This window comes from Xylocopa sonorina, chromosome 4 (genome assembly GCF_050948175.1).
Source record: "Xylocopa sonorina isolate GNS202 chromosome 4, iyXylSono1_principal, whole genome shotgun sequence".
NCBI classification, from domain to species: Eukaryota; Metazoa; Arthropoda; class Insecta; order Hymenoptera; family Apidae; genus Xylocopa; species Xylocopa sonorina.
The window spans coordinates 10474457-10501940 of record NC_135196.1 but is presented as its reverse complement, the minus strand read 5'-3'; the positions used below and the strand labels follow the sequence as shown (position 1 = coordinate 10501940).

General features: G+C 44.2%; 1 protein-coding gene across 1 annotated transcript in view; it reads right to left on the bottom strand.

The window, feature by feature from the left end:
* Positions 1-27484, bottom strand: part of LOC143423164 (uncharacterized) — an 84380-nt gene that overhangs the window by 15282 nt on the left and 41614 nt on the right. The window contains exons 7-8 of the mRNA XM_076894287.1: positions 25872-26126; positions 25435-25565 (exon numbers count right to left, since the gene is read on the bottom strand). Coding sequence (XP_076750402.1) covers positions 25435-25565; positions 25872-26126 — 386 coding nt within the window. The remainder of the gene's footprint in view (positions 1-25434; positions 25566-25871; positions 26127-27484) is intronic.

The window sequence follows — 27484 nt, the reverse complement described above, 5'->3', positions numbered from 1 at the left end:
GTATACGCAGCGTTATATGTACACCGAGGGTGATGAACACGTATGTACGTACCCGATGAAATAATGCGAGGGTATCTGACAATCGTGAATCAAGTAATAAATGGCTGGGGAAGAGGCGAGTTGTTATTCCATCTGTGCCCTCGTCACCGTGGAAAAAAGGGGATTACTATCACGTACTAGTTTAAATGACAGAGTCCATACGTGTAAGCATATATGGCTGACGAAGTAATTTTCACGCGCGTGTGCGGTGCTCAATAACACGATTCAGATGAACGAAACTTCTCTTTAAATTTCTATGAATCTGTGTACGCAATACGTATTGAAGTAAGCAAAGAATCGTAATTAAATCGGTTTAACGAAAACAGGCAGTTTACACGAATAGAGCATCTACTTGTCGTTTCATATTGATCAAAGCCGAGGCTAGAATGGAGACAAACTACGGCTGATGTTGTGTACTAATTGACACAGATGGAAATTGTTTGTTCCTCGTGATTACATTGCTGGATACTGTTCCAAATTAGAGGGGAGACCGACTAAATATTGTAAAAGCCTCTTCGCCGCGGAAACTGCAGGCTGGAGCTGATTGTAAGTTATCACCGGAGCGCGTGTTGAAAATTGTTGTCGCAGCGTGTCGGCATTCCTTTTTTCAAATCCTATTCGTTATTAACACTAGAACTGCCGAAGCAGCGAACGTGACTGTTATATAACTTGCCATATAAATATTGGTTTCGAGGGTGCCTCATAATTTTTCGTACCAACATTTTTCACGATGTTACCAAATTCACAGACTGTAAAATCGATGATATCCAGGAATCCTGTCATGATGTCCTACTCGATACAATTCTTATCATCGAAAACAGAGATTTCGATCGTAATTCTACGGACAACATCGAAAAAAAAAAATTAATTTCCTAAGATAACAGCGTACGCGGCTGCTCCAAACGTACAGTTCGTTTGCGGGATGCTCGAAGGATCGAGCGACGATGGTCGCGGGGCATGAAACGTCATTCGATGAAAGAAGCCATTACGGAAAATTGAACGACGCCGATGGACAAGCAGGGGCCGAGATATACGCGTATCTGTTCTGCGGATGGATTCCAGCGGCTCGAATCGTTTCGCTTCGGCTGCCTCTGCTGATAGACAATTGTTCGGTGTACGCCGTGTCTGCAACGATGACGGGCAACCCGGTGTGGATCACAGACGTGGGTCACGTCCCTTTATGCGGGTGTTACAAGGTTTAGGCGTGGCAGGGAATATCCTGTCTACGCTTCGACGTACTTCCGATATCTTACGTGGCGACGCTCGATCGTTCCTCTGGTACTTTACACGGTCCGGTACAGCGGAAATTGTCAACCGTCTCTGTGTCTCTAATTACTGCGATCTGTGATCTCGTACGTTCGATTATTCGATTGCAGAGATATTTTGTTCAAAGGATTCCTGGGGGTGGATGTAGAATAATTGGGAGTAGCCGGTATGGTCATTAAATTAAATTAGTAATTTCTAATCGTAATAAACAGTACATCGATTTAATGATCTATGATTATGGAGATAATCATGTTTTTCGATAATATTTCGGTTGTTCCTCCTATTCATTAATCTTAATTAGAAATTACTCAGTAACCACGCGCCATTAATCACGGGGTTGATTTTAGAATGCTCGTATAATCTCGAATCATTAATCAGGCTAAATTTTATTTAATTTTTACTGTAATCCCGATGTTCTTGTCTGGAAAATTTACTGCACAAAACAGCGGAAATACCGGATATAATTGTGAAACTATTGCGTCCTTATTAAAATTATTATTACTACCCCTGGAACTTCTCTCGTGGAATATTATTGAAGTACCATGGGAAGTACAATAAAGGGGAGGTGTATTTAACAAGAAATCGCTTATTAACGTGACCATCGTTCACTGCTGGCGATTAAATAATATTTTCTGTGAAACGTGAATTCACTTGTGAACGAGAGGCTACCGTGACAAGTTCGGCTCACTGGCTCTTTTTATCATTGGGAACAAAAAGATACCCTCTGCGATGAACGGTTCAGATACGATTCAGCAGTTTTATCTTTACCACTGATTGCTCTTTTCTGCTCACTGTTTACATTACGCTGCACTGGTCCTTTACTGTGATCCGTGGCCATCGATGGTAACAAAGCTGGATGAAAGAAGGAAAAGCATAAACGGAGCGGAAAAAAAGGGTAGATGTATTCACCTGTTTAAGCGATGATATATTCCCTACGATTTTTCATCGACGGCCAATAAGTCGTTTTGAAAAATATACGCGCATGTATTGGAAGAAAAAAAATGATGATTTAAAAAAATATCTCACGCGGCGCGTGAAAAATATTACTAAAACCAAATTGAACGGTACACATCTCCGTTTCTATTTGCAACGATTGCAAAATCGATTCGAATCGTCGCGAGAGAGGACGCGACGTTTCAAATAACGATTGCGGCGGAGCCGCCTCTGCAGGAATTCTTTACTTTGATCCACGTTCGTTAGATAAGGTTGACACAAAGGGTCCTCGTTGGACAAAGTCGGTAATCACTGCAATTTTCCGTATTGTGCTCGGCTGACGAGGTTGGTACGTGAGGAAAATCATTGTCTACGGCTCGACGCTGAAGAGGAGAACCACGCGAGCAGGCGTTGGTTGATCGAGTACGATAATTTAAAAAACAAGAGATCCTCCGTTTCAAGATGCGTATAGAATTGCGCGGTTTATGGCACCCACCACAATTGTCCTCAATATTTCCTTGGACGATATAGAATAACACAAATTTTATAAATTGGCAGAGTTTCTCTTCAAGCAAAAATGTCTGAACAAAGTTGTAAGGAGTTTAGAAGGTTTATACTTTTCAAACGAAGTGTTTCTCTATTTTTTATGCACGTATGCGTTAATACGAAAAGTTTCCAGCGACATTCCAATGCTGGGAATGGCGCATGTATTGCTGGCCAGGACTGAGCGGTTGTGGAGTCGAGGAATGACGTTCTCGAAGTTTACTATAGTACTAAACAGACGACCCAGCACCTGGTTAATACTGGTAACCACAGGAAGGGGTATGTCGTGGACAGAGTTGCGACTAAACTGTGGCTAGCTACCAGAATTGTTAGTATGGCCCCGTAACTTTATCGTTCAATACAATTCCACCGATAAAAGTGTTCGCAGCCAAAATTTCAAGTGGTAACTAACTTTTAAATAAAAAAAATCTAACGCGCGTCGCGAATTCCGTGTCCAGGGATATTCAAGAACTTTTAAATTCTACTCTTCCTACCTCAAACATCGAGAAATATAAAATCGCGTAGAATTTTATATAGAAATCCAGAGTTTTTAATACATAAATGCTTTTTCTTAGTCATTCATCTCTGTTTTTATATTAAATGACGACAGTGTAATGAAACAGAATCAGGAATAAACGGGACGTATGTACGTCCACGTGCACAACGTTATTTATTATACATTCAGCCTCGATATTCACGTATTGACGTATAAAGGAGTTCCAGTTTTATTTCGCGGAGTACAAGAATGCATCGATTGGCGGGTGGTTTGCTAGTTCTCGTTCGCCCCTTTGCGACCGCATCGCCAAAGTGGACCGATTTCCGTTTGACGCGATGTCGCGCCGTAACACGCGATGCTTCTGATCGTTGACGAGGGTGAAACGGTTCCGTGAATTTCGCAGGAAAGTGCTTCGAAATTCTCTGGGAACGGCCTTTATTTCGTTTACAAATATTTGTAGGAATCGATTTCTCGCTGACAAAAAGCTGCGAAATGCTGGAAAATTTCCCGACCGACGCATAAATGAAATTAACTTCGTTTTGAAAGATTTAAAACGCGAAGGTTTACACGTGTACGAACGTGTATCATTTTTAGCAGCGACGAGGGTTGCGTTCGGTACACGGTTTCTGTTTTATGGTGTAAACAGAGCGTTAGAAAAAAATGTAACATCGCTCCGAGTTAATTAACTCTCGCTCTTACCGAAACGTTTCGATGGAAATGGGGTCGCGGGGCATGTAACGTCGCTCATAATTTACAGCTGCCGTGTTATTTTCGAAATCTGTATAAAATGCCCGAAAATAGCCAATTTATGGCCATATTGCGAGACAACGCGTATCCCACCACCGCAAAACGGGACACTATAATTTCCGACGAAAAAAATAATAATTCTTTTGTACGGCGCACTGAAATATTGTGTACATTCATAACGTATCCTCGCAATTTTTATCAATTCCAGTGGAATTTCGAAATCCCCCCTCGCACATCGCATCGTTGATTTTAAACTATTTTTTTCCGCATTGACGGCGCTTCATTGTTCACGTGTTTGCAAACGACGATTACCTTTATGCTAATACTTTTTGTCGTTACCTCTCATATCGTTTAATTTCATACTTCCTCCTAACAGAACGCTTTAAGAATGGCTCGCCAAAATTTCGCAGGCATTTATTAACACTCGCTACTGAACGGATTTGCACAGGTGAACACGGACCGTCGAGGAGTTTGTACGTCTGCACACGACATTTCTATAATTGTACCTCTGGTCCTCTCCGTCCTGTTTCTCTTCCCCTTATTTAACACCGACACTTCCGATTTACCCGGTACGTATCCTGCGGTTATGGTCGCGGACCAATTTGCGGCGATACGTTCGAATTTCTACGTAACAAGTAATCAAGTATGATTACCCTAAGTTTAAACAGTTCTAACCGTACTGTTACCAGTGACACTGAACAGCACGGTAGATTTACCATCACTCAAAACGCGGATCCTTGTTCTCTGTCGACTTTTAATCATCTAATCGCAATTACAGAACGTCTACGAGGACACACAGTGGTTTTCTTTATTGGAAAAAATGTGGAGATCATAAATCGCTCGATAGCGAGAACCAAAGTCACCGGTTACCTATTCTAAGCGTGATTCAAAGCGCGATACTAATTACACTGGACGTTTGATCGGTGGCACAGTACAGATAGCAATGGATCGGTTGTGACTATTGCCTAATGAACCCGCGTCGAATTGAATTTTATGACGTTGACGTGCACAAATCCGATAAACCCGCGCCCGTGCATACAGACGCGAAACAATTGCACGGCAAGTTTAATATCGCAGGTAGATTAACGAACCAGCCCTATCGTTTTCATACACTCGTTGCTGTTCATCTGTACTTTTCAATCAGCAACGCAAACAGGTTACACGGTTCGGGATTTATTCCCGATATCCAAATTGTCCTGACTGTCCGACGAGGCTCCTCGTAAATCCGTTAACACCGTGATTAATAATATCTCGTGTAACATCGAGAGATCGAGAAATCGTTTTTTTTAGAATCGCGGCTTTTCCGCGGACGCGATTTACGGCTCTTGTTTAATTAGTCGTCTCGCGGTTACACGCACTGGTAAGCAATTCCATGGATTTCAGTCGAAGGACCGACGTCAGTCATCGCGTACGCGTTTCAACCGCGGTGGAAATCTGATTTCGTATTTCAATGTTTGCTTAATGCGACGCAGACGAGGGAGACACCGCCGCCCGAATTCCAGGCCTAGAAACGTCCGCCAGACGAAATTCTATTAATTTCAGCTTCGACAGACCAGACGACACGTTTCCAATCGGAGGCATTCCCTTCGTGTCACGTTAGATACACACAGTGCAACAACCAGTCGAGCTCCTTATAATTGACACGGCGACTGACGCGGGTACTTTGCGTTGAAATTGATAGAATTGCGAGCCAATGGATATCAGTATGAACAAAGATACACTAAACATTCGATTAATTTTCATTTATTCGCCTCTTTGTCCGATATGACCGATCGGCTGCACAGTAGGCGAACGACGAAATCAGTTAAACGCCGGCAAACTATTCGAGCGTTCCCTATTATCGCGAAAATGAGCCTGCAAATTGTTCCAGTTTCATCTGTCGCTCGTTTGTTAACCACGTTCGCTAATTAATTCGAACAATCGAAACGAAAGAATTTCACGTCGACAAGAAGCACTCGATATACGAGAAACCTGAAAGGCTTCGTATCAAATGAGAATAGAGCACTTTTTCCAGCTTATCAGAAGTAGCATTCACAATTATATCGCCTGTGGAAATAATAAATTTAATTCTCGATAAAGCCGCGATATAAATAAAACGAGGGAAAAAAGAGGAAAACAGCGAACAGGGAGATAAAATTGTTCCTCGGCGTGATGAATAGTGTTAACGAGAAAAAAAAAAGACCACGCCGCTGGAACGTTGTTAGACTGAATGGAAGGCCACGGATCGTTCGGTTTTTCGTGTGTTTCGATTAATCGGTGTTCGGACGACCAGCTCCCGGTTACCAGTTTCGATATCGCGTGGAAGCGGCGAGGGTTCCCTCGAAAATCTCGACGAGACCGCCTCCTATCACGATATTATCATGGTTGATCTCTGATCCCCAGGGACAGATACGTGGGAATGTTCGTTTGTCGATAACTCAGCGGCTCCCTCATTGGCCTGAGAGGAGTAAACCTCTGCTCTCGAGCGGAAATTTCCCCGTTTTGTGTTCATAACCCTGCCATCGGGGAGGAATATTTCGTTGCCGATCAAATGAAACAGCACAATTTGTTTTAAAATATCCTACGAATTTTATCGTCCGCGAAAATGATCGCAAAAATAAGTATCTTTTTAAAACCACAGTGATCAATTATTCACTTTCCAGATAATATTTTATCGACATTTAAAGGAACACCTACGCGCACGACATTCATCGAGACTCACCCTGGCGTCAGCCCGCTCGTTCGAATGCATTCGAAATTCGACGTCGCTCCAAAGAGTGCCGCGGTTCATTAAAATTGAATACAGCTTTGAACCACGCTAATTCACGCGGCTCTCGAAAACAGGCGGCTCGGTCGCGGCGCGCTCGCGTTGCGAAAATTCATCGCGGTGCAAGTCGGTCGGCAGCAACTCGATTGCTCGGGTAATGAGACGCCGCGAAATATTCCGTCACGCGAACAGACTCGTCGAACATTCCGAGTAATCCAATAATTCCCCACCGGCAGATATAGCCGTATGCCAGAAATTGAAATTTAACCCAATCCCGAGGCAGGTCTAAGTGGCAATCTCGCGTGGCGCGCCCGCCCGCCAGGCTTCGTTGCCCCGCGTTTCGCGCCGCGTCGCTCCTCCGCAGGGATCCGCGTCGATTAATTATTATCGCGAGGGTAAGAACGAATCCAGCCGCGTCGTCCAGACGAGAACCAGGGAGGGAATCCCTGATAGATCCGGCTCTATTTGTACAGATGTTTGTACAGTCGCCGCGTTCGTTCGAGAGGCACGTTCGAGGGGGGTAGCAATCTTCGAGCGTTCCTTGACATTCCGCCGATCTGCTCTTTGGCAAACAAAGGCGGACGAAGATGAAAAGAGCGTTCGAATAACGAGGCTGGGACCTCGGTTCGGTCTATCTCGCTGTTCCTCGAGATGAAAATACGAGTCGAGGCCAGGGGGTTATTCCTCGACGGTGCGCTGTTGCTTTCGGCTCGTATTATTTCACAGGGGTGCACATTGTTGCGACGGGGTACAATGACGCTTCGACGGGAAGCTCTTCTTTTCGAAGTCTCGATAGCGCCGTGCCTCCCCGCGGAACGACTGACTTGACGCTCTCGTGAAAGGGAAGCTCGCGAAGGGGTGGCTCGAAGGAATACGATAGAGATGGAATAAAGTGCTGATACGTACGGTCTCGCGTAGCAGTTTCTTGGAATCAGTACGATAACTGAAATACTGAGAGGGTGTTGGTATCATCTCGATGAATATTGAGACAGACAACGTTGCAGCGTCTATCAGAACGGCCATTATTTCCAATCCACGAACGCTAGACGAAACGAGCACGATTCAACGCGTTTCGTTTGATTAACCGTGGGTAATTCGTGCGAAAGCGGCCGATTGAAATTCGTTTGGGCTGCGTTTCACGATGCGCTCGTGAAAACACATAAATTACAACGGTGGAAAATAGTCTGTAGCCGGGATAGATCGTTGGAGAGCCCTAAACCGTACAGAACTGCTGGGGTAGGATAATAGACTGGAAGATGGGTGAGAACGAAAGCGGGCCATTGTCATTATTCGATATAATGCGCCGCTGTCGTGCACGGGAGCACGGAGTTATTCAACCAGCCTGGTGAACTGACGTGTTCAGCGATCGCAATATCGTCCGTTCGTATTGTGGCGCTCGTAGAAGAATCGATCGTCCGATTAATCCCACCGATACGTCGGGTAATTGTTAAAAAGTGGCGGTGCCGCGTCGATCTTCCGTTCCTCTCCCGTCCCTGCGCGCGGATACACGCGCGATTCAGATTTGGTGCATCTCGTCTCGGGAACGTGGTCGAGATCCAATTCGAGCGATCCAATTCCCGATCTGACGGCGAGTTAATAAAGTTCGAAAGATCGGGCAGGCAACGAAGTAACCGAGAAAAGTTTCGAGTGTCCGGTTAATCAGAAATTATCATCGAGAGTTGTTCCCCTCCTTTTTGTTTTACCTGAAAAGTTTTCAAGTTCCCGAGGAATATTCCATTGCAAATAAAATCTTGAAACTTCCCTGCCGTTAACCCATTTTTACTTATCTCTTCACCTCGTTATTGGCGAAGCCGATAAAACGCGCATAATCGCGATACAGCATAATTTGTTGGACAAACTTTGGTTTTGGTCGAGCGAAGTTGAGTTTCTGAAATTTCGCGATATGTTTACGTATTCCTGCAGGTTTCAGCGATCTCGAGGAGAATGGTAGAGACGATGGGCGTCCTCTCTGCCGGGAGAGGGTGTAGGGCCATCATTCTCTGTCAAAGGAACGTAGAAATTTAATTAATCTGCGGTGGTGATGGAAACGAGATGTACATACGTGGTATTCAGTTGAACGTATTACATTTGTGGCTGAAATTCTATAGAATTTCTATCTGATGATAGAGAAAATCAATAAAAAGAGAGTACCACCTACAATCGAGGACTGTCCTATCGATTGAAGTCGGACTACGAATCGAATCAATCAGAAGTATCCCAATCGCACGAATTACCCGGTATAAGGAATATTTCTAGTTGAGAAATAATATCGATTCGTTCGATATCGTTTTCAATTACAATTTCCCCGACGTAATCGACATTTTTCAAATTCCCCATCGGTGGAATCAAGACGTTTAATCCGGCGATACGAAATTCCTGTTAACCATTTAATTAGCTCCGCTAATTGAATGACGCGACGCGACAGGAACAGTAATTAATCTAGGGCAGAGCGAACGTGTCGACCGGCCGATGTGTGACTTGACGGTGTTCCTCGTCGTTCAGCCGAAAACGAGGAAACTTTTCCATCCCGTCATTTTATCGATCATTTATAAAAGTAACCGCGGCCATTAACGATCTACCCCTATTACAATAATACAAATTTCGATAAAATGGAATCTCATTTCCGTCAAAAGTTTCGTACGTGTATATTTGATGCCTCGATTACGCGTACATCATTTGCATGGCGAACAATTCACCCTTTCGCTCGAACTCGTCGATTTCCCGATCGTTTCATCGTTCGAATCGTTCTTATATTCGATGCAGCTCAGTTGGTGGACTGCTCAAGCTGTATACGATGTAAATGTAGACAGCGAAAACCGCAGCGAACGTGGCCAAAGTGAAGACGGCCGTTTCAAACCCTGTGAGGGCAAAATTGAAGTTGAACCATTGAGGGCAGAGTCGCTGGATTACGCGTCTCTTGTCCCTATCGCGATTATAAGGACTTCCATCTTTCAGAATGCGTTACATATGCCGTTTGAATGGAGGCACACGCAATGCGAAGTAGCTTCCAAGTGCAAACACGTACTGCATTTATGATTTCTGTAACTCAACTTTTGTGCAGGTAAATGTGCAATGTATAACTACTTTAACGTCAATTCAGAGTGCCGTTGGTTTATATTCAGAGATGGCGGTCCCTTTAATCGTTGTTGAAGCTTTCTATGCTTATAAGCTTTACACTCTGTATCCAGTGTATAAAGATCAGTGACGTAGTCCCACAGCTCTCGAGTTTGCTCGACAAAACTGTACAAAAAGTCGATACACCGTGCTCCAAGTCATACGTAAGTTATATAATTTGCCGCACTGGGATCCGCGACATTTTGTTTCATCCCGTTAGCCGCGTTTGCCGGAGGAGCACGAGACCGGTGCCGGGAAGATAACTTCGAGTTTATTTCAATGAATCTGAGAACTGCCTCTGGGATTGTAAACAACGCTCCTTTTTTCATTTTTCATCGGCGACCGGTGGATTCTCGACTTCGCGCGGCTGAAGTTCGTCGAACTTGAAAACTTTCGAAACGAATTTCGACTCCAGAGAATATCGTACGTTATACCGAGCTCGAGAAGTGGAACGATGCGAGGGTTGATACATTAACTATTTACGTAGACCGAATTTTATTTTAAGCAGCGAAAGAAGTCGTTCCTCTGTAAACTGGATCGAAGATCAGATATTGTTTAAATACAAGTATCACTTATCAATTATTATCATTAATTGCTCGTTAAATTTCATAGTCTGTTATTAACGGTTAATTTAATTTACAATTAAATTACGTTTACACGAACGCAGCGATTTTAATGATTGACCCTATCTCGCGCGGAAATTATTTCATTTAAATTCGAACTGCGACGAGCCAGACCGTGATAATAACATTTTACAGTCCTTGGAAATGTTAGCGAAACAAAGTATCTCGCAGGATCCCAGTACGACTGCTCGAAGCTCGGTTAGCCAGTCGTTTATGAAATTTTTCGAAGCTGATTACACGCGGCGAAATTCAAATTCCGTTCGATCTTTTCTACCGGCTTCCCGACGGAGACGCAGCCCGCCTTGGGAATCTTCGCACGAGTTTAAATCCCCGACTGCTTACGAAATTTCATAAAGCCGATTACAACTGACACAGAAGGGGATAAGAAATATTCCGGTTACAGACTCCCGCCAATACCGTTCGACGCTACTTTAAACTATTTGTACGATCTTATCGCGTTGACTTCTCGAGGGGGTAGATTTTCCGAAACCGTCTCTCACTCTCTTTCGCGTCCTCGTCCCACCCTCGCTGATCGGCTTCTGAGGATCGGTGATCCAACGACGATTGTATCGACTCGTCCCTCCACGACGAACCTGCACTTTTGCCCATCGCAGTTTCGTTCGTAGTCTCTGATTTTGTTAGTTCATCTTCGATTTTCTGTTTTGCCTCCCCGATCGCTTCTTCGAACGTTTCTACGATATATTTTATTCACTTTAATATGAGCTATGCACATAATCAATTCGCAGACGAGTTTCATTATCCACCGTTATCCACTGTTCAATTCGCGATACCATAAGAAAAGCAATTTCTATCGCGAGCAATTTACTTCGTTACTTTACTCCGTATAGTACCTTCCACGTCCTCTAGCTCGTTCGACTCGTTCTCCATATTCTTAAGTAAACCCAGCTGCGTCTCTTCTGGAGAAGAATTCCTCCGATCGTTGCACGTCCCTCAAAGTCGTCGCATCGCGCTTCAACGATCTCGCTAATTCGATCCTGGTCTTTCAACCGTCATCGCGAGGCAACAGCTAACACGAGGAAGCGAAAGGAGCTCGTGTCCACTTGGGAGAGGACAACGATCCACGCGGTCCTTTTTAGAGTCGGGTCACGGGGATGAAATCGGCAATTGGGACGCCCTTAGTTAGCGGACGAGTCGGTAAATTTACCTAGGCACGGTTCGAGCTATCGTTAAGCACAAAAGGTTTCAGTCCACCCCTGCCTCGACTCACCCCCTCGTCGCTTCACCGCTCGGCAGCGGGGATTCGCGAGCTCGAACTTCTCGATGCCGACGAATTAATCCGCCTCCGGTGATTACGCGGCTAAACGAGTCTCTCGGTCTTGGAGGGTGCCGCGGCGCTTCCCTCGGGCGATTTCCTCCTCGAGCGATGCAAATTTATGATAAGTGCGGGGCGACGTCGGGGGCGGCGCGACGGTGTCGTTGCCCGGTGAAAGTGAAGCTCTCGGATCAGAAGACACTGGCGAAAGGGATATAGGAGCGAGTTAGAAGGGCTTTTGATACGATATAATCTTAGGCGGTAAGTGGAGGGATGGGGAGGGGTGAGGTAGCGATGGGTTCGAATGCGTTCGCGGGTGCTTTCAAGTAAATTTCGAGTCTACAGTCGATGGGCTAACAAAACGTGTACGAATTCTTTTTCTACTTATTTTTAAAACTACTCCACGTGGATGAGTGGCTCACGAAATTCAGTGTAATTGTTAGAACGAAGGGTTACAGTTCAAGCGAGCAAGAGATTATTACCTAAAGGGGTTTAGAGGAACCGTTTCGAAGAGTAGTTACGAGCGTTCTTCGTCTGTGTTTTTTGGATCCTTTCGCTGGGGTGTTGATGAACTTTCAACCTCTCTAAACGTCGGTTCCGTTGGCTTTATTTTCTACAGCTGTTTTATGAAGTTCCGGGACTTCTTCCCCCTCGAGCGGGCCTTGCTCAACTTCCGGCTGTTCACCACCCTTCGGCTGGCTAACGAATTCAGCACCAGCCAAATTTGCGGATGTTTGCTCGGGATTCTGCGAGCTAGTGTCCTCTCCGCTGTTCTTATGCTTCTCTAGGTTCAAATTCGTGACATTATGTTTCTTGTGGTAGGTATCTTATCTTTTTCTTTTATGTTTGAGCAGATCAAATCTTCACGTGGCAGTTTTTGTGAAAATTTAACTGAATATTTAACTGATTATTATCGGATAAAGCGAACCTGTAGCCTTAGCTTCTTCGAGCATCATTTTTCTTAGGAATGCAAGTTTCTTGCAATTATTCTCTTTGGTGCAACCAATGACAGGCATCGTTATTAACCTTTTGTAATAAAAGCATAAATCAATATCTTTTTTTTTATTGAACGAAAGAAGAACTCACTTTTTAGTGAAAAGAAGAAACGCGAAATCTTTGCTTCAGTTCGATTTAAAATCTATCTTCGCCACTCAGAACTTCTTCCTTTCGACAAGGATCAACGACTATTCTTCTTTTTAGAACAGTATCCGTGCTCTTTAGAATATTCTTTCTTGTTCTTCTTCTTCACCGATGCATCATCAGCGTACTTACATCTTCCTTCACAGGCGGGTGTCCGAAACGTTTCAATTGGCTGATAATGGTAATTAAATATATCAATACGACTTACAAAGAAATAAGACTTTTGCAAAAAATAAATTCCATTGTTCAGTAGCAATGTCAATAACTATAAGCCTTATTATCCACTCGATAAAGACCATTAACGCTCTCAAAATGAGACTTTTCTTCTTTTTATAGATATACAGATTAGTCCAACAATTTTTTTTTATAAATGGGTGACCAGTAATGAACATGGTCGACGGTAAATCTGTTTAAGAATAAAATGGAGACGCGGAGCTTGGGCAATATTGACCAGAGGCGTGCACAAGAATTTTCGAAATATCCGGTATTATCTAGAGCTCATTGGCACAGGGCGAAGAACTTGATGGAACAGGTATTCGTCGAATTACTTCGGGTATCGAAGTGCTGCCCCGAATATTCTGCACGCCGCAGTCCGTGGGACCAACTCCTGTTTCATAATAGAAATACTTTCGAAAGCGTGCTCCACATTTTTATCAGCCGGACAGAAATGACTGATTCCAGCCGAAACGGGTCGAACTACGGAATGTGTTTCATAGAACTGCATAATCCCATCGAAAATGGCAGATTCATAATGTTAACTAATAAAAGCATCGAATTTCCTTTCATCTGCCATCTTTCCTTCAATTGTCCTAAATATTTCTATTACCTTTCATATGATTATCATTTTCTAATTTCACATTTTTTTATATAATGTACTTTAATCGTCGATGATTGTAACGTTAATTAATTAAATGCTATATACGTGACCGATTCAATCAAGGCTGTGAAGGCTCGATTGTTACGCACGATCAAAGTTGGATCATCCGGTGAACTAGGAGACACGCAGCTGGGATCGCAATCGAAACTGTCTGGTATAGCTTTGTTACGATTGTTTAACATTTGATTCGGTTCGTGGTTCGATCGATGACTCAGTTCACGGATCGATGTATCGTCCGTTACGAGACTCTCGTCACGGCTCGTTGTGTTCCGGTCGGCCATTTTGTGAGTGCGATGCGTACCGCGAATTTTCTTATCCGTAAATCATTTTCGAAGTCTTCTTCATACAAATCGCTCCACCTTGCCAAGGAATGTTAACGTGTTAGATGTTTTCAGAATTTAATCGATGGATTAAGTCTTTGATGCTTTTTAGAAAAACGTTTGTAAGGATTCTATATCTGCATACATTAACACGCTTTGTAGAGTTAAAAAAGACTTCGAAAAGAAAGGATGCGTTTGAAAAGTAACTCACTTACTGAAATCTTTTCTCTGCTTTTCAGATTCAATGTTATTAATTCATTATTTTGAGTGGCTGCAGCGTGAGACGGGAATTTTAAGTAAAAAAAATATAGAACAGAATCAGCGAAGCGACTTTTACCTCGCCATGTTGCATACGTTGTCGCGTCACAGACACGTTCGTCTTTTGTTCAATTTTAAATGTTAAGCCCGACGCACATGCTTTGTATAAATTTCCACGATGCAAATCTGTCGGATTAAAAGTGCTCGTGCACAATGTATTGGTTTGTACAATATCTGTGACGTGTGCTTCAATACGCGAGGCGTATATTTTTGTTCCATCCTGTATGCAATGCACACTGTTGCACTAACAGTATGAAAACTGCAATCGCATAGATTCCTACGTTTGACCATCACGCGCGTATGTAACCGCTGTTTCAATCGTTTTTTACGGAGAGTAGTCGAAGGAAGCTGGACGTGGGAATATTTCAAGAAACGAATTGAAAGTTCGTGAATTTTTGTCTTTTTTTCTTTTGAATTAGAGAATTTGGATAAGGTTGCAATCGGAAAATGCACGCGCGAATGCCACTAGTCGAGTGGTATTCTGGTGGCCTCGCTTTATAATGCTCGAATTCGTCGAAGAGTCATTCCACGCGAAAATCGATAACTTTTCCCCTGATGTTTGGGATTTTATTTGAGATAGGATACGATACAATCCACGTGAAATGAAAAGCTTCGAGTTAAATCATTATTTCACGGGTGTATCGAATTTGTTTGAAAAATACCTATTGGCAATTCATTTTACATTTTTGTTTATTTCCGTTAAAATACCGTGTATCCTCGATCGTTTACATCGGAAACCGGCGATATTTGTAATTTTGTTGATCTTTCCCGTTTTAATCAAAACGCACCGACCACACCGAGCAGATTATATTTCCGATGTTAAAAATTATACGTACATATTGAAATTCTTATTTTGCGGACATATTTCGAATTCACATCGCATTTTCCATTCTCTGTTTTTATGAATTATATGAAATTCGATAGGAGCGAGGGGCTGAAAAATTCTCGCGCTAACAACTTTGACGGAATCGACTCGCTCGAGGATAAGCCTGATGCGAGATCGGGGAGCGATGGAGGAAAAAGTTCACGGACAAATCCGAATGCGAGATTGGGGAATCGCTAGGATAGAAAGTTGTAGACGAATTAGACGCAAAGTCGGGGCATTGGAAGGTACAGACGAACTTGAAGTCGAGGGGCTGGTTAGAAAGTGCGCGAACGTACGCGATGCGAGATCGGAGAGCCGCTTGGAGGATTAGTTCTCGTGCAGAGTACGTCGATACGATTTTCGCGAAGCTGTTAGGGCGGAACGAATTTATTGAGGACGAAAAGATGAACGCGCGGACCTGACGCGATTATCTGGGTACGATTGGAAATTTTAGAAAGTCCTTCGTACTTTTATATACATTAAATATCAATTTTTTCCACGAGTTTCTCATCGCCAATGAACCGGATGGATCGATACGAACGAATCTCTTTTACTCTCAAGGGAAGTTGCGAATTTTTCCGAAAAGCGGAAGCTAATTAACAACTCCGTTTTGAATAAAACTTCTTCCGTTCGTCGATCTTGGTTCATACTTTCCTCCCCGTTATGAAAGCTTAATTACCGTTACAAAATCCACGATTAATTTGTATCTTTTTACTCGTTATACATTTTCAGCAGAGAAACCGTTGAATAGCTGACTTAACGAGTACACGAGTAGAGAACCTGTACACGTCCACCATGAAAACGGATATTAAGGGAAAGAAATGCTAACTAATGATCAACGTCGTTAATTATTAATTTCGCATTTTTTCGAGACGCGGTTACTTCATCAGCAGAACAGAATTAAAATGAAAGAGATCGTCCACGTAAATTTGACGATGCGAATTTCACGTTACTTCGCGGTAACGAGTATCGAACTCTCAGAGCGTACCTATTCGTACCGTTTTAAGGTGCATCTCCATTCATAGTCCTCGAAAACGTTTCGCACGTTCCACGATACACCAACAACTAATACACAAGATTCTCACGATATCGTTTAACCGCGGAAAACACGTTAATACGAGGCGAGCGAAGAGTGACGTTTCGCTGGAGTATCCAGTCGTCGTCGACCGCTATCAATAATAGAGAAGTTCTCAGCTCATTAAAACAAACACGTTTTAATTATGTAAATACGCGAGTACACCTCCACCTCGGCCATTAGCCATCGGATTCCTTCGCCGCTGGTCCCGCGGGCCAGAATATTTTGCATAACGACTGTTCGTTTTTTGCTGGCGATAACCGATGGACTCCGCCGCGATAGAAATGTAATTGCGCTCGTTGGTAATTACATTCGGGGTAATTACGTTCAGCCGTTAACGAGCGCGTTTCTGCGCTTGCGATCGGCTCGAAAAAGCTTGTTGGAAGAGGCAAATGAGAGCCGGTGGGGAAACACCGCGTGAACGAGATGCTCGAACAGCCGAGAGGGTACGAACAGTGTTTTCGCAGTCGGCCACCGTTGTCCCATAATATTAAAACGTTGCTCCTTCAACCATCGACCGTATTAAGGATAATATTTTCGGTGGATACTTCGAAACGCGTACGATCGGACGACGGTCATTTTGTGCGCACGTTTTCAGTACGATCTGGAGGGCGTGACGCGTGCGATGCTGAAGAGGATAATCCACGAAGGGTAAACGAGCAGAAAATAACGAAAAATGAATACGAAAATAGTGAAAAATAATTTTCTAACGTACAAACTCTTATTTTGAATAGAATATTAATAGAATCGAAAGAGGGATGAGGATGCGCGACCCCTTTTCGTTCTCGATAAGATTTAAAAGAGTAAATTTACGAAAATATAAAATTCTTCGTTCACAAATCGTTGGATTATTTAGCAAATGAATTTAGATAGTATATATAAACGATTGTAATAGTTTATCGGATGCCATAAATTCAGGTGTGCAAAAGTAGCGATCGCAGGCAGGAAGGTACGCAGGGACGCGTGTAAACGGTAATCCTCGCGAGTAGATACGACGTCTCCCGTAATTTAACTCTGTTACGCGTAGTTCGGTTCGAACAAGCTACACTATCATTTCCTCGCAGGTTCCAAGGTACGTGTTACCATTTCCGAGCCACTACCAGGAACGACATAACCAACAGCTCTGGGGCACATGCGATTTTGACCGTCTGTTAGCCGACGGCACGGTGAAATCACCTCTTGTAACCGTGGACACTTGGTCTGTCACCAATTTCGGGTCGCATCAACGAACAATAGACTAAAGCGATTAAGCCGAAAGCTACGAACGTTGACGCTAAATGAGACCTCCAGTGAAAGCTTCAACGCCAGCTTTTTCTATTCGCTACACAGCAGAAGTTTGTCAATTCTAAGAAAAAATAAGGAACGACAAAGAGTAGAAGAAAATCTAATATTTGAACTGGAAATTAAATTGTCATTAATATTTAGGCTAACAATGGCATTCGAGAGTCTCACGTAGATAATCACAGGTTGTTAACCGATGTCTAACGAAGTTAATTACAATACAAGGCAGGAGTGTAATAATTAGTTTCCCAAGATAAACTTGGAGGTGCTTCAAGAGCAAGTTCGAGCCGTACCGCTATGCAGCATCTATATATTGTAGCTTGACAAATAGCAATTGTCGAACCAGAATAGACTATAATTTAATTAGATCGATTCAGATTAATCTGACTTGCTATACGAAAAGATTCTGCGCCAGTTAGTCACAGAAAAAGCGTTCGTCAACGTTCGAGGGAAAAGTAAGACGAGCTTGCGCTCTTCGTTTCCCATGACTAAAAGCACTCGCGTCCATTTTATTCCTTGGCCCCGCAAAACGTAATATTCCCCGCGTATACGTTTTATAGCCAGAGTTTCCTTTCAGATATCGCATATTTAGGTGGATCCGCGTTCGCAACGGTATCCTCCGGTATCGGCAATAAAGTTCAGACAGCTGATGCGGCGTGTTTATCGAACAAACGTGGAACGCGGGAAAGTTTCGGTTGGAGGCGGTTTCCGCGCGAGTGAATTTAAGTTGCTGGAAAAACAGTTTCCCTTGCGGACAACACGGACGTTGCGGTTCACGTTCGAACACGCCGGACTGCGGTAGGTGGAGGATCGAACCCTCCCTGTTTCTTGTGCGCGCATACATGAGATTCGTAACTAGCCTGTTTCGATCTGTTACGAACGAAAGAGCGGAGAGCATTCGTTTCTCAGACTTTGAACGATCACTGTTCGAAAAAGTGAAAATTTAAACCAAGAGGATCGCTGGATTTGACTGGTACCGGCTGGAATAAATTCGTTTGAAGAACCCACCCCTAAAATGGAACCGGATTTTATCGATCTGGCTCAATAAAGAAGAAAAAACCATTAATTTCGAAGCAGCGTGTTTGTAAAACGATATCGTTCGATCACCTTTTATCGGGAAAATCAACAGTTTCCAACGTCGGAATCCCTCTGCCCACCGATTGCTCGATGTAACCAGAAAGAGGCCGTGGTAATTCCGGCGGTCTCCGAGAAAATTATGCCGCTGAGCGAAATGGCTGGCCTAGTGCTAATATCGTAATACGGCGGTGCATAATTAATGAAATTAATATCGGGCGAACCAAGGCCAGCCAGCTGGCGTACTGAGGTACACCGCGGCAAAACGCGAGCCGTGGATCAACGAACTATCGGAGTTACTCTACCCCTAACGAGTTCACCAGCCGAAGGGGTTTACGTTCTCCAGCTAATTACGTAAAATCAACCACCCCGCAACGGACCATGGTTACCTCTCCTATTTGATCGCGCCGTACACGGACCTTTGATGTACTTTTTCGTCAATTCGCGGGGTTCTCGATTCGTCGAAGCCGTTTGTCTTTTCGCGATTGGTCCGATTGACTCGCGAGCCCTCCGTTGCGCTGCAAAGTAAATTAAGGGACGAGCATATTCCTTGATTTACGAACACTGGAATCTGCAGCTGTGATAAATAATTCCAATTCACTTTGCTCGACTTCAGAGTATCGACTGCTTTGCCTCGATATATTTATCGTGCGCGAGCGTACGCGTGTATAAAACTGCGTTAAATACGACTACTAAGAACGACTTTACATAATTATTAATCAACTAATGAAGTCTACCGCGTGTTATTCTTTTTTCTTCAATTCTTCGATTTACAATTGCTGCGATAAGTGTAAGAAATGTGTAGAAAAATACATTGAGACTCGTACGTATCAATTACTATCCTGTCGCGACTTGGTCCAACAACAAAAAGGACAGAACTCGTTTCGCCTTGCACACGACGATGGAAACCCGCGGAGAAGAAACCGACCAGTTTCACGAGTTGCGTCCCAATGTCCTTAACAGGCTGCCTTTAGATTCCTATCGCACAAAGCCTCGGCTTGATCGTACAGCGGGCAAAACGTCCGAACTAGTTTACAAGTAAATTACTCGCAGACGGAGAGCGAGTGAGCGAGAGAGAGAGAGAGAGAGAGACGGAGAAAGAGAGAGAGAAGGTATCACCGATGTTCAGGACTTTAAGACGTAATGGAGGTAACCTGGGCATATCTGGAACTAAAGTAAGGACGTCCCAACGGCTGTACAGGTAGGTTAGTTCTTGGTCTTGTCCGGCCACCCTTGCAGAGCTGCTTCGTCCGCAATTAGTGGGCTTCGCGTTCTCTTTGATTTCTGAACTTTACTTTGTGCTTCTCCACGTAGCGATACCCTCTCTCTCTCTCTCTTGCTGCCTTTGTGATTCTATGCATCAGATGAAAAATAATAAACTATTAATTTTGTTAATGTTTGAGCTTATCGGAGGCAGCGTTCACGAGGCAAAAGTGATTCGAGCCAATGTTATTATAGTCTATTTAACCCACGTGTACATGCTTTATCGCGCTCTTTGTTTGACTTTAATTTTCCATGTAATGAAAATACACACACCGCGCGGAATAGATAATGTTTTATCTCGTTCCCTCTACGACTTGGAAGGGATGTAAGTTTAAGGGAGATAAAGTAAAGATCGCAGTGAAAAGAAGAGGTTTAAGCATTAACGATCCTTAAGATTAGCTATTAGATAAAATGACACGGAATGCAGCAGGTCTTATAAAGGGGTAAAAATTTCTTCTATAAGGATAAGCACTCTTTCTGCTCTTCATATAATCTAAATGAAACTCGTGTAATATGTACGAAAAATTAAAGTATTCTCTGTCTATATGAAGATAAATATCAGTAATTAAATACTGAAAGGAATTACCGATATTTGTGTACAATTTAAAACTAAATGCTGCCGGATACAGCGGGCGGGAGCGTAGCAAAAATACAGATTCCGTAATATTTTACCGTCCCGCTGAAATCATCAAAATGTCGATACAGTAAATTAGCAGGCAGCAAAAAATATCCGAGGGAGAAATGCTGTGCGAAGTAAAATATTTTCGTCCGCCGAGAGCCCATGAATTTTCCATCATTACCCGCGACAGTTTTTTCAACGCGCGGATACGCAAATGTCGAAGTTGGACGTTGCAGAGGAATGCATGCTCGATGTTTTGTGTATGCAAACCATTGTTTAGTTTTGCATATACGACCACGTTTCGACTTGCGGTACGAATTTTAACCCGATAGTTCAACCTATCCGAAATTCCCAGCATCGGATTACATTACGAGCGGCGGGCCAACTTCTAATTGTATTCCGCAGTTGTAACGACGAATTAAATTGTGATTAAATTCTAACTTACACCGCTGTTCCAGCTGGTGGCTACACGTTTAGCGATATTTCTGTTGCGTCAACTTTAGAATCGCTATCGTGGCTCGCAATAAGAGTTAAGTGCCTCCAACAGTCTACCATGATACGGTATTTAACGTTCTGATTAATAATGGTACTTGTTAACGTTTCATTTCCATATGATGAAACACGATACAATATGTAGATTTATAATAACCTCAGACGAGTAAATTAATTTTAACAAATTTTTCCATAACTTATAACACGAACATCATGCGTCACAGCATCGCTGATAGTCTTCAGTTTTCATTAAATATGATTACACAGACGTCGCCGTGTTTCACGTCGACTGCATAACGATAATAGCAATTAAAGAGATGAAAGGACTTATCGAAAGTAAAGCCACTGGCATTGAGAGTTACGGGTGGATTTAAGCGGGCTGGTACCAAATGAAATTTTATATCCCATCAACGTCGCCCCGACAAGAGGCAGTCCAATTCCCCAAAGGAAATTGTGCAGCCTAAGAACGGGAATCCAGCCATTACGAGATCGCCGCCAACTATTTCGCGTCCCTCCTCGAGGTTCCCCGAAATTGCGTTTACAATATTAACTTCTCCACTGTCCCGTGACTCGTTATAAATAAAACCGTTGGCCCTAGCCGAGTTTCAAATAATTCTCGACGTCACTCGCGAGGAACAGAGACAGAAAGACGAGGGATTGCAAACGAGAATAATATTTTTAAAAAATCCAAATTTTTGTCGAACTAAGTGACGTTCGATTAACGATTTATCAAATTTCCGTCGCTGTCCAGGGGGTGTCAGGCTCTCGCGACGTTCAGTCAGTGTTCTGTGCGTGAAGCGTGAAGCGTGGAGGACGAGGCATAGAGCGTGAAATATGACGCGTGAATCGTGAGGCGCGAGGCGTGGACCGTGAGGCATTAGGCACGAGGCACGAGTAATCAACCGCGAGGCACGATGCATGAAATACGATGCACCAGGCGTGAAGTACAAAGCGCGGACCATGGGTGCACCGCTCGATTGTCGTTACCCTTCGTTTACGTCCGACGCTTGGAAATAAAAGTGGAGGAAGAGGAGCCGCGCGAGTAAGAAAATGATGCCTCCTCGGAGAATGAAAGTCACGAATAAGGAACCGAGATAGAAAGTTGAACGCTGACACGGACAATCCCCGTCTGCGCGGGCCAACTTTTCCAAGAAGACAATGGGGAAAACGGCGCGATGGTGTGTGTCGCAGGTACGCGTACAGGTATTCCCAGCCGTTCTGGCGGTTCGTGTGACGTTAACAGAAACGCAGCCAGCCAATGAGAAACGAGGCCGCTTCCTCCAGCATACCCTGCGCTTGTGTTAATGTCACACGAGGTACCAGAGTCGTGGCGGCTGTCTGCGCGCGCTAAGCTTTGCCATAACAGGGGCCAGAGACACAGAGGACGGTGATGATCATCCTCCTCTGTCGGTTTTCGGTTCCACTCGTACCATTTGGCTGTTAATAGCCGCCCCATAGGATCTTTCCATCCGAACAAAGGAGATAGGGTGTCAGGGGAAGAAGGACGCGGAAGATATATCGCTGGGGCTAAGATAGATGATAGGTGCGAACCCTGGTAGGCACACTTTGGAAGCAGCCGTTTACCTCTCCAAGTTAGACAATGATTGTATTACAAAATCGGATTCGCTCTTGGCTGGTGTAGTGTTTGTTCATCGAACCGATACGCGGGAAAGTTGGGACCCCGTCGCGTCACGATTCCAGAACTCTTGCGCAAGGTGAGGGGACTCGAGAGCATGGTGGCTGGGGTTGTTCGTTGTTGGTTCAAGGATTAATCGCGAGAGTGTTTCAGCTGTATCGAAAAAGTATTTTGTACAGTAAAATTGCGGGTGAAATATGATTCTATTAGAACTGGATAGTTGCTTCCATTCTCGTCTTCCAATTATTTTTAATATTCTTAACGTGGTACTCGTGCGGCACTTGGCTCAATTTTTTCTTGAAGGAATGATATATTTAGAAGAATGAATGCGTTTATCGAGAATAGAAAGTTTCCGTTCCATAGAATAATAGATCTTCGAAAACGTTCTTGTAGGAAGGATGTCCAACTCGACCGAAACCTTTCCCCCTTAAAAAGTTTTATTCCTCGAGGAAATATTCTTCCGGAGACTATCTCTTTTCCTATAAAATACTTTTTGCGGGTTAGCTCCTCTATAACAAATACCTTTCCCTCTAACGAGCTCTTTACTAGAAAACTGCCCTTCCTCTTCGAGAAAATTCCCCCTTTGGAGCGCACGCCATTGTCTTCCATATTATTCCTAGTAACTAATCGCAACTAAATTCATAGAAAAATGAAAACGAAGCTACGAAATATTATTCCACAGTTTCGCTCGATAATAAATCAACCTCTTCTATCCCCTATGAAAGCTTTATCCTGAAACAATAAACGAGAATAACGAAGAAGGGAGGTAGAATGAAATCAGTTCGTTCTCCCACGGAACGAAATTAATGAAGCCAAGGGATTTTCGATATCCGAGTAATTTCCGAAATTTGTCATTAAATATCGACCGACTGGTCCCTCGTTGTTCGTCCCTCGATCCATCGTTTCAAAGTTTTCGCGGGGTTATATAAATGATCCTCTGAGCGAGGCGAAGGGCGCAGCCCGTTGTTTTCGTGTTTTCCACCCGCCTGGCTAGAACGCTGCTTAATGAGTTCTTATCACGGAAGAGGGGAAAAAAGTCGGGCAATCTGTATCTCGTAATGATTATGGCCGCGGATCGCTCAGCGACGCTGTTGCGTAAAACCTCGCTCATCTTCGTCCGTCGACGACGCTCTATCGGTTGTATTAAGAGGGTGGAGGAGGGTGGTGCGCGTTTTTCATGTCGATCTACTCGCGTAAAGTGTTTCACGCGGTGCAAGTGAAACGTTAGAACTTAATAAGCAGGCGTGAACGGGAATAGATGTTGCGAACCACTCGACGACGTATCGCCCCGCAACGATGCAACAGCGGCGAGCCATCGCTGATCAAGGGGAAGCCTCCACCACCACAGTGGTCGCCACTTCCCCGAAGTAGGATTACGGCAGGATTAAAGCGTAATTAATTCAGGCGTATAACTCCTAGTGTGAGCGATTAATTTATCGTAGCTAACGTTACGATCCCTCAGCGTATCGTTCCTGCATTATACGTACATTGAACGAACAGGGCTAGACAAAAGTGCCCCCTCGATCCATGTATATATTAAATGGATCTCTCCAGGTTTTATTTCTCTTCGTCGTGTCACGATTATTCGATGCGCGTGTCCTCTTCCATTTTATTCAAGACACATTCAGCCGTAATTTCGGATGCGTGCGAATAATCGAGACGGTTATTCATCCTGTACAAACTCCGATGTGGAGATCCCAGCCTCCCCTCAGTCGTGGCGCTTTTCGAGAACTCAGCAAGTTGTATCGCTGAATCGACGCAACGGTAGGATAACCGATCTTCAATCTTGCGTTAGGAGCTGAATAACTGGTGTACTCGATAAATATTTAGCCGTGCTCGCGATGCGGAAAACCCAACGCGGTAGAAGGAAACATCAGCTGCGCGAGGTATTACGCGAACTCTACGTGCCGCTGATCTCGCCGCGCCACTCGAACCGTGGCATTGCAGTTTTCCCGTAATCTCGCTACCGTGGATCGTCGAAGACGTTAACACGCGTTGCTTTGCGACAATGAAATTTAGGTCTCTCGTCAGCCGTATTCCGTACGATCGACAGAACCCCCTCGTCGAATAGTTGAATTATCGCGAAGGAAGTTAACGAGAGTTTCCTTATTTCTTCGAGCTTCTTCTATTAATAAGCGTTTGCCTCTGTCGAGAAATCTTTCTCGTTTCTCGAGGCAAGTTTGTATAATGTCGCGTCTAAATCACGCGTCCCGTTTACCAGCAATGGTAATTGAATATAAAACTATCCGTAGCTCGTCGAATGCGAACTTTCCACGGAGCTCGTTATCAGTTTTAATTGAAATTCTAATTGCCAGCTGGCAAAATGTCTGAGAGCATTTGGCGGTCGTTGGCTTTCGACGCGCGAACAGAATCGAGAATCGCTCTTTGCAATTTTAATGAGTATCGTAAGGGATGCTGGCAATTTCTCTCCTGTTATTGCCTAATTTTTTACGAAACGAAGGCGAGACTGTCTTCTCCAATAATTGCTAGGTATTTTCGCTGTTCCGTTGCTTTATCATCCGGGCCAAGTTGCCCAGCGGACTTTTGCTCGACGCTTCCGATTAGCCGCGCGCGACGAACGTTCGTCTAAACGAAACAATCACGGCCGGAATCGTGGCAGTCGGTGGACTACGTTTTCCACCGATCGGGAACGATCGAGTGCAGGAGAAATAATTGGATTTGCTTTTCACTCACCCTGAAACTCCTTCCTGGCAGCGCTGACGGAAGTTACGATATTGGCCACGTGTCCTAGTACCGTGGCGAACAGCAGCAGACCAAATAGCAGCTGAGCTATCACGAACAAATACTCGCCCTTGCTTCTTGGCCTGGGAATCAAAGAGAGCGCACGGAGAGGTGTATTTTCTCGATTAGAGTTTGTATATTTGTTCGACTGTCTCGTACTTGTGTACAACCGTGTACTGTAAATAGTTGAAATAAATTAGGTAAATCGTTCATCAATCTTTGTATTCTTCTTTTCCTGGTCTATCACAGAATTATTAATTTCATTTATCGTTCTAAGAGAAGTTCTCTATTCCTTCCGAGATCTACGACTCTTTCAGAAGTTTTCATTTCCGTATCGCGCGGAGAAAGGACACTAACACGAGGGCACGTGAACTAGAAAATGAAATTACCTGGGCAGATCGCCGATGGTGGTGAGCGCCAGCGTGCACCAATAGTAGCTCTGCAAATATTGTTTCACAACGTCCGCGGTCTCCGAGTCGCTGAACACCCAGTTCTTACTGCCGAAGCCGTTGTTCTTATAAATAATGTGATAGAGGCACCCGTTCCAGTGAAAGATCACCAGTAAATAATGTATCAAGGAGGTGGAGCGGAATAAATTCGGATAGTTGGTGTGCCGCTCGGTCCTGTCCATGAACGCCCAGAACCTGTACAACAATGGAACGAAAGGAGTTGCATCAGATTACGCTAGTATTACCAGGGAAATTTCGTCTATCGTTTCGAAATTCCCATTAAAATATCGCGCTAAGAATTTGTTCGCAATCGCTGCCGCGGAATTTTCGTTCGGCGACCGCGTGTCGCGTTAAACGGAACTATGTAGTCTCTTTATTACCTCGTCTTCTACCTTTCTCCTTGCTTTAATAAACTCTGTATCAATTTAATTTGTGGAACTTTGAGGCTTTGACTTGAATTTCGATATAGGAGTGAACAAAGTCACCATTCAACCACTTTGCCTTCCACAATCAATTATATTCACACCCCATTGGAAGAATAAAGAAATGAAGCTGATACTAGTCATCACTGTAGACTATTCCATCAAAACCATCCTCTTTCCATGCGCTTCAGATGTCCAAACCTTCTCAAACCCGATGATACCTGGTATCCACGAGGTCTGAACGCAAATGCACGGCAAACGTGTGCGCGCTACCTTGAACGACCCACCCTGGTCCTCTTGGCTATACCAGAGCCGGGTCAACACCCACCACCCGGTCACACTGGCGTTCTCGTTAACACTCAGCCACTTCGCACTCCGTGGAAAGAACAACACCCAGATATTGAATCCCAGGGAGTATCCAGCTACTCCGCCATTACTCCAGGTATTGTTCGAAGTAGCGAAGTCCAGCCGCCGTCGAGGCACTCCAATCTTTCAGACTGGTAATCGCGATAGGTCGCTGCGCCTTAAACGGGCAACGATCTATGGCCTATCTATCGCGATAACCACGGCTACATCGACTGATAATCGCGAGAGACAGCGCGTGACCAAGCGATGATTGCTGGAACCGTACGCGAGGGACCGTCGATTGGTGCCCATCGCCGCGAACGTTCGCCAGGCTCCTACAGCCTCGCACGGTTATCCACAAAATCCACAAAACATGATATCGCGCGAATGGAGTTGGATTACCGGTCTATGGGTTCGTTTACGCGCCCCTTGGGTCATGGTACGTGTACGCGTCTGCACGGGAACGTACTCGCAACGGGGGGGTGGTTTCGTCGCGCGACGCCATTGATAATAACCGACGATTGATCAACCGCGTATTTATCAGCGACTAATAAATAGACTGCGCATATTCATGCGCTTGAAATACGAGAAAATATGCAAACGAAGTATCCGAAGGGTACGTCATAAGTACGTAGCGGGAAATGTGCAATGGTAATGAGTCATTTGTTATGGTTAATTGTTGACGTTTATCGAGTAACATTAATTTATGCGGAGGGGACGCACGTGAAATTTATGCATTCGGGCTCTCTCTCTGGCGTCTAGATTAAATTCCATGGCCAATTAACG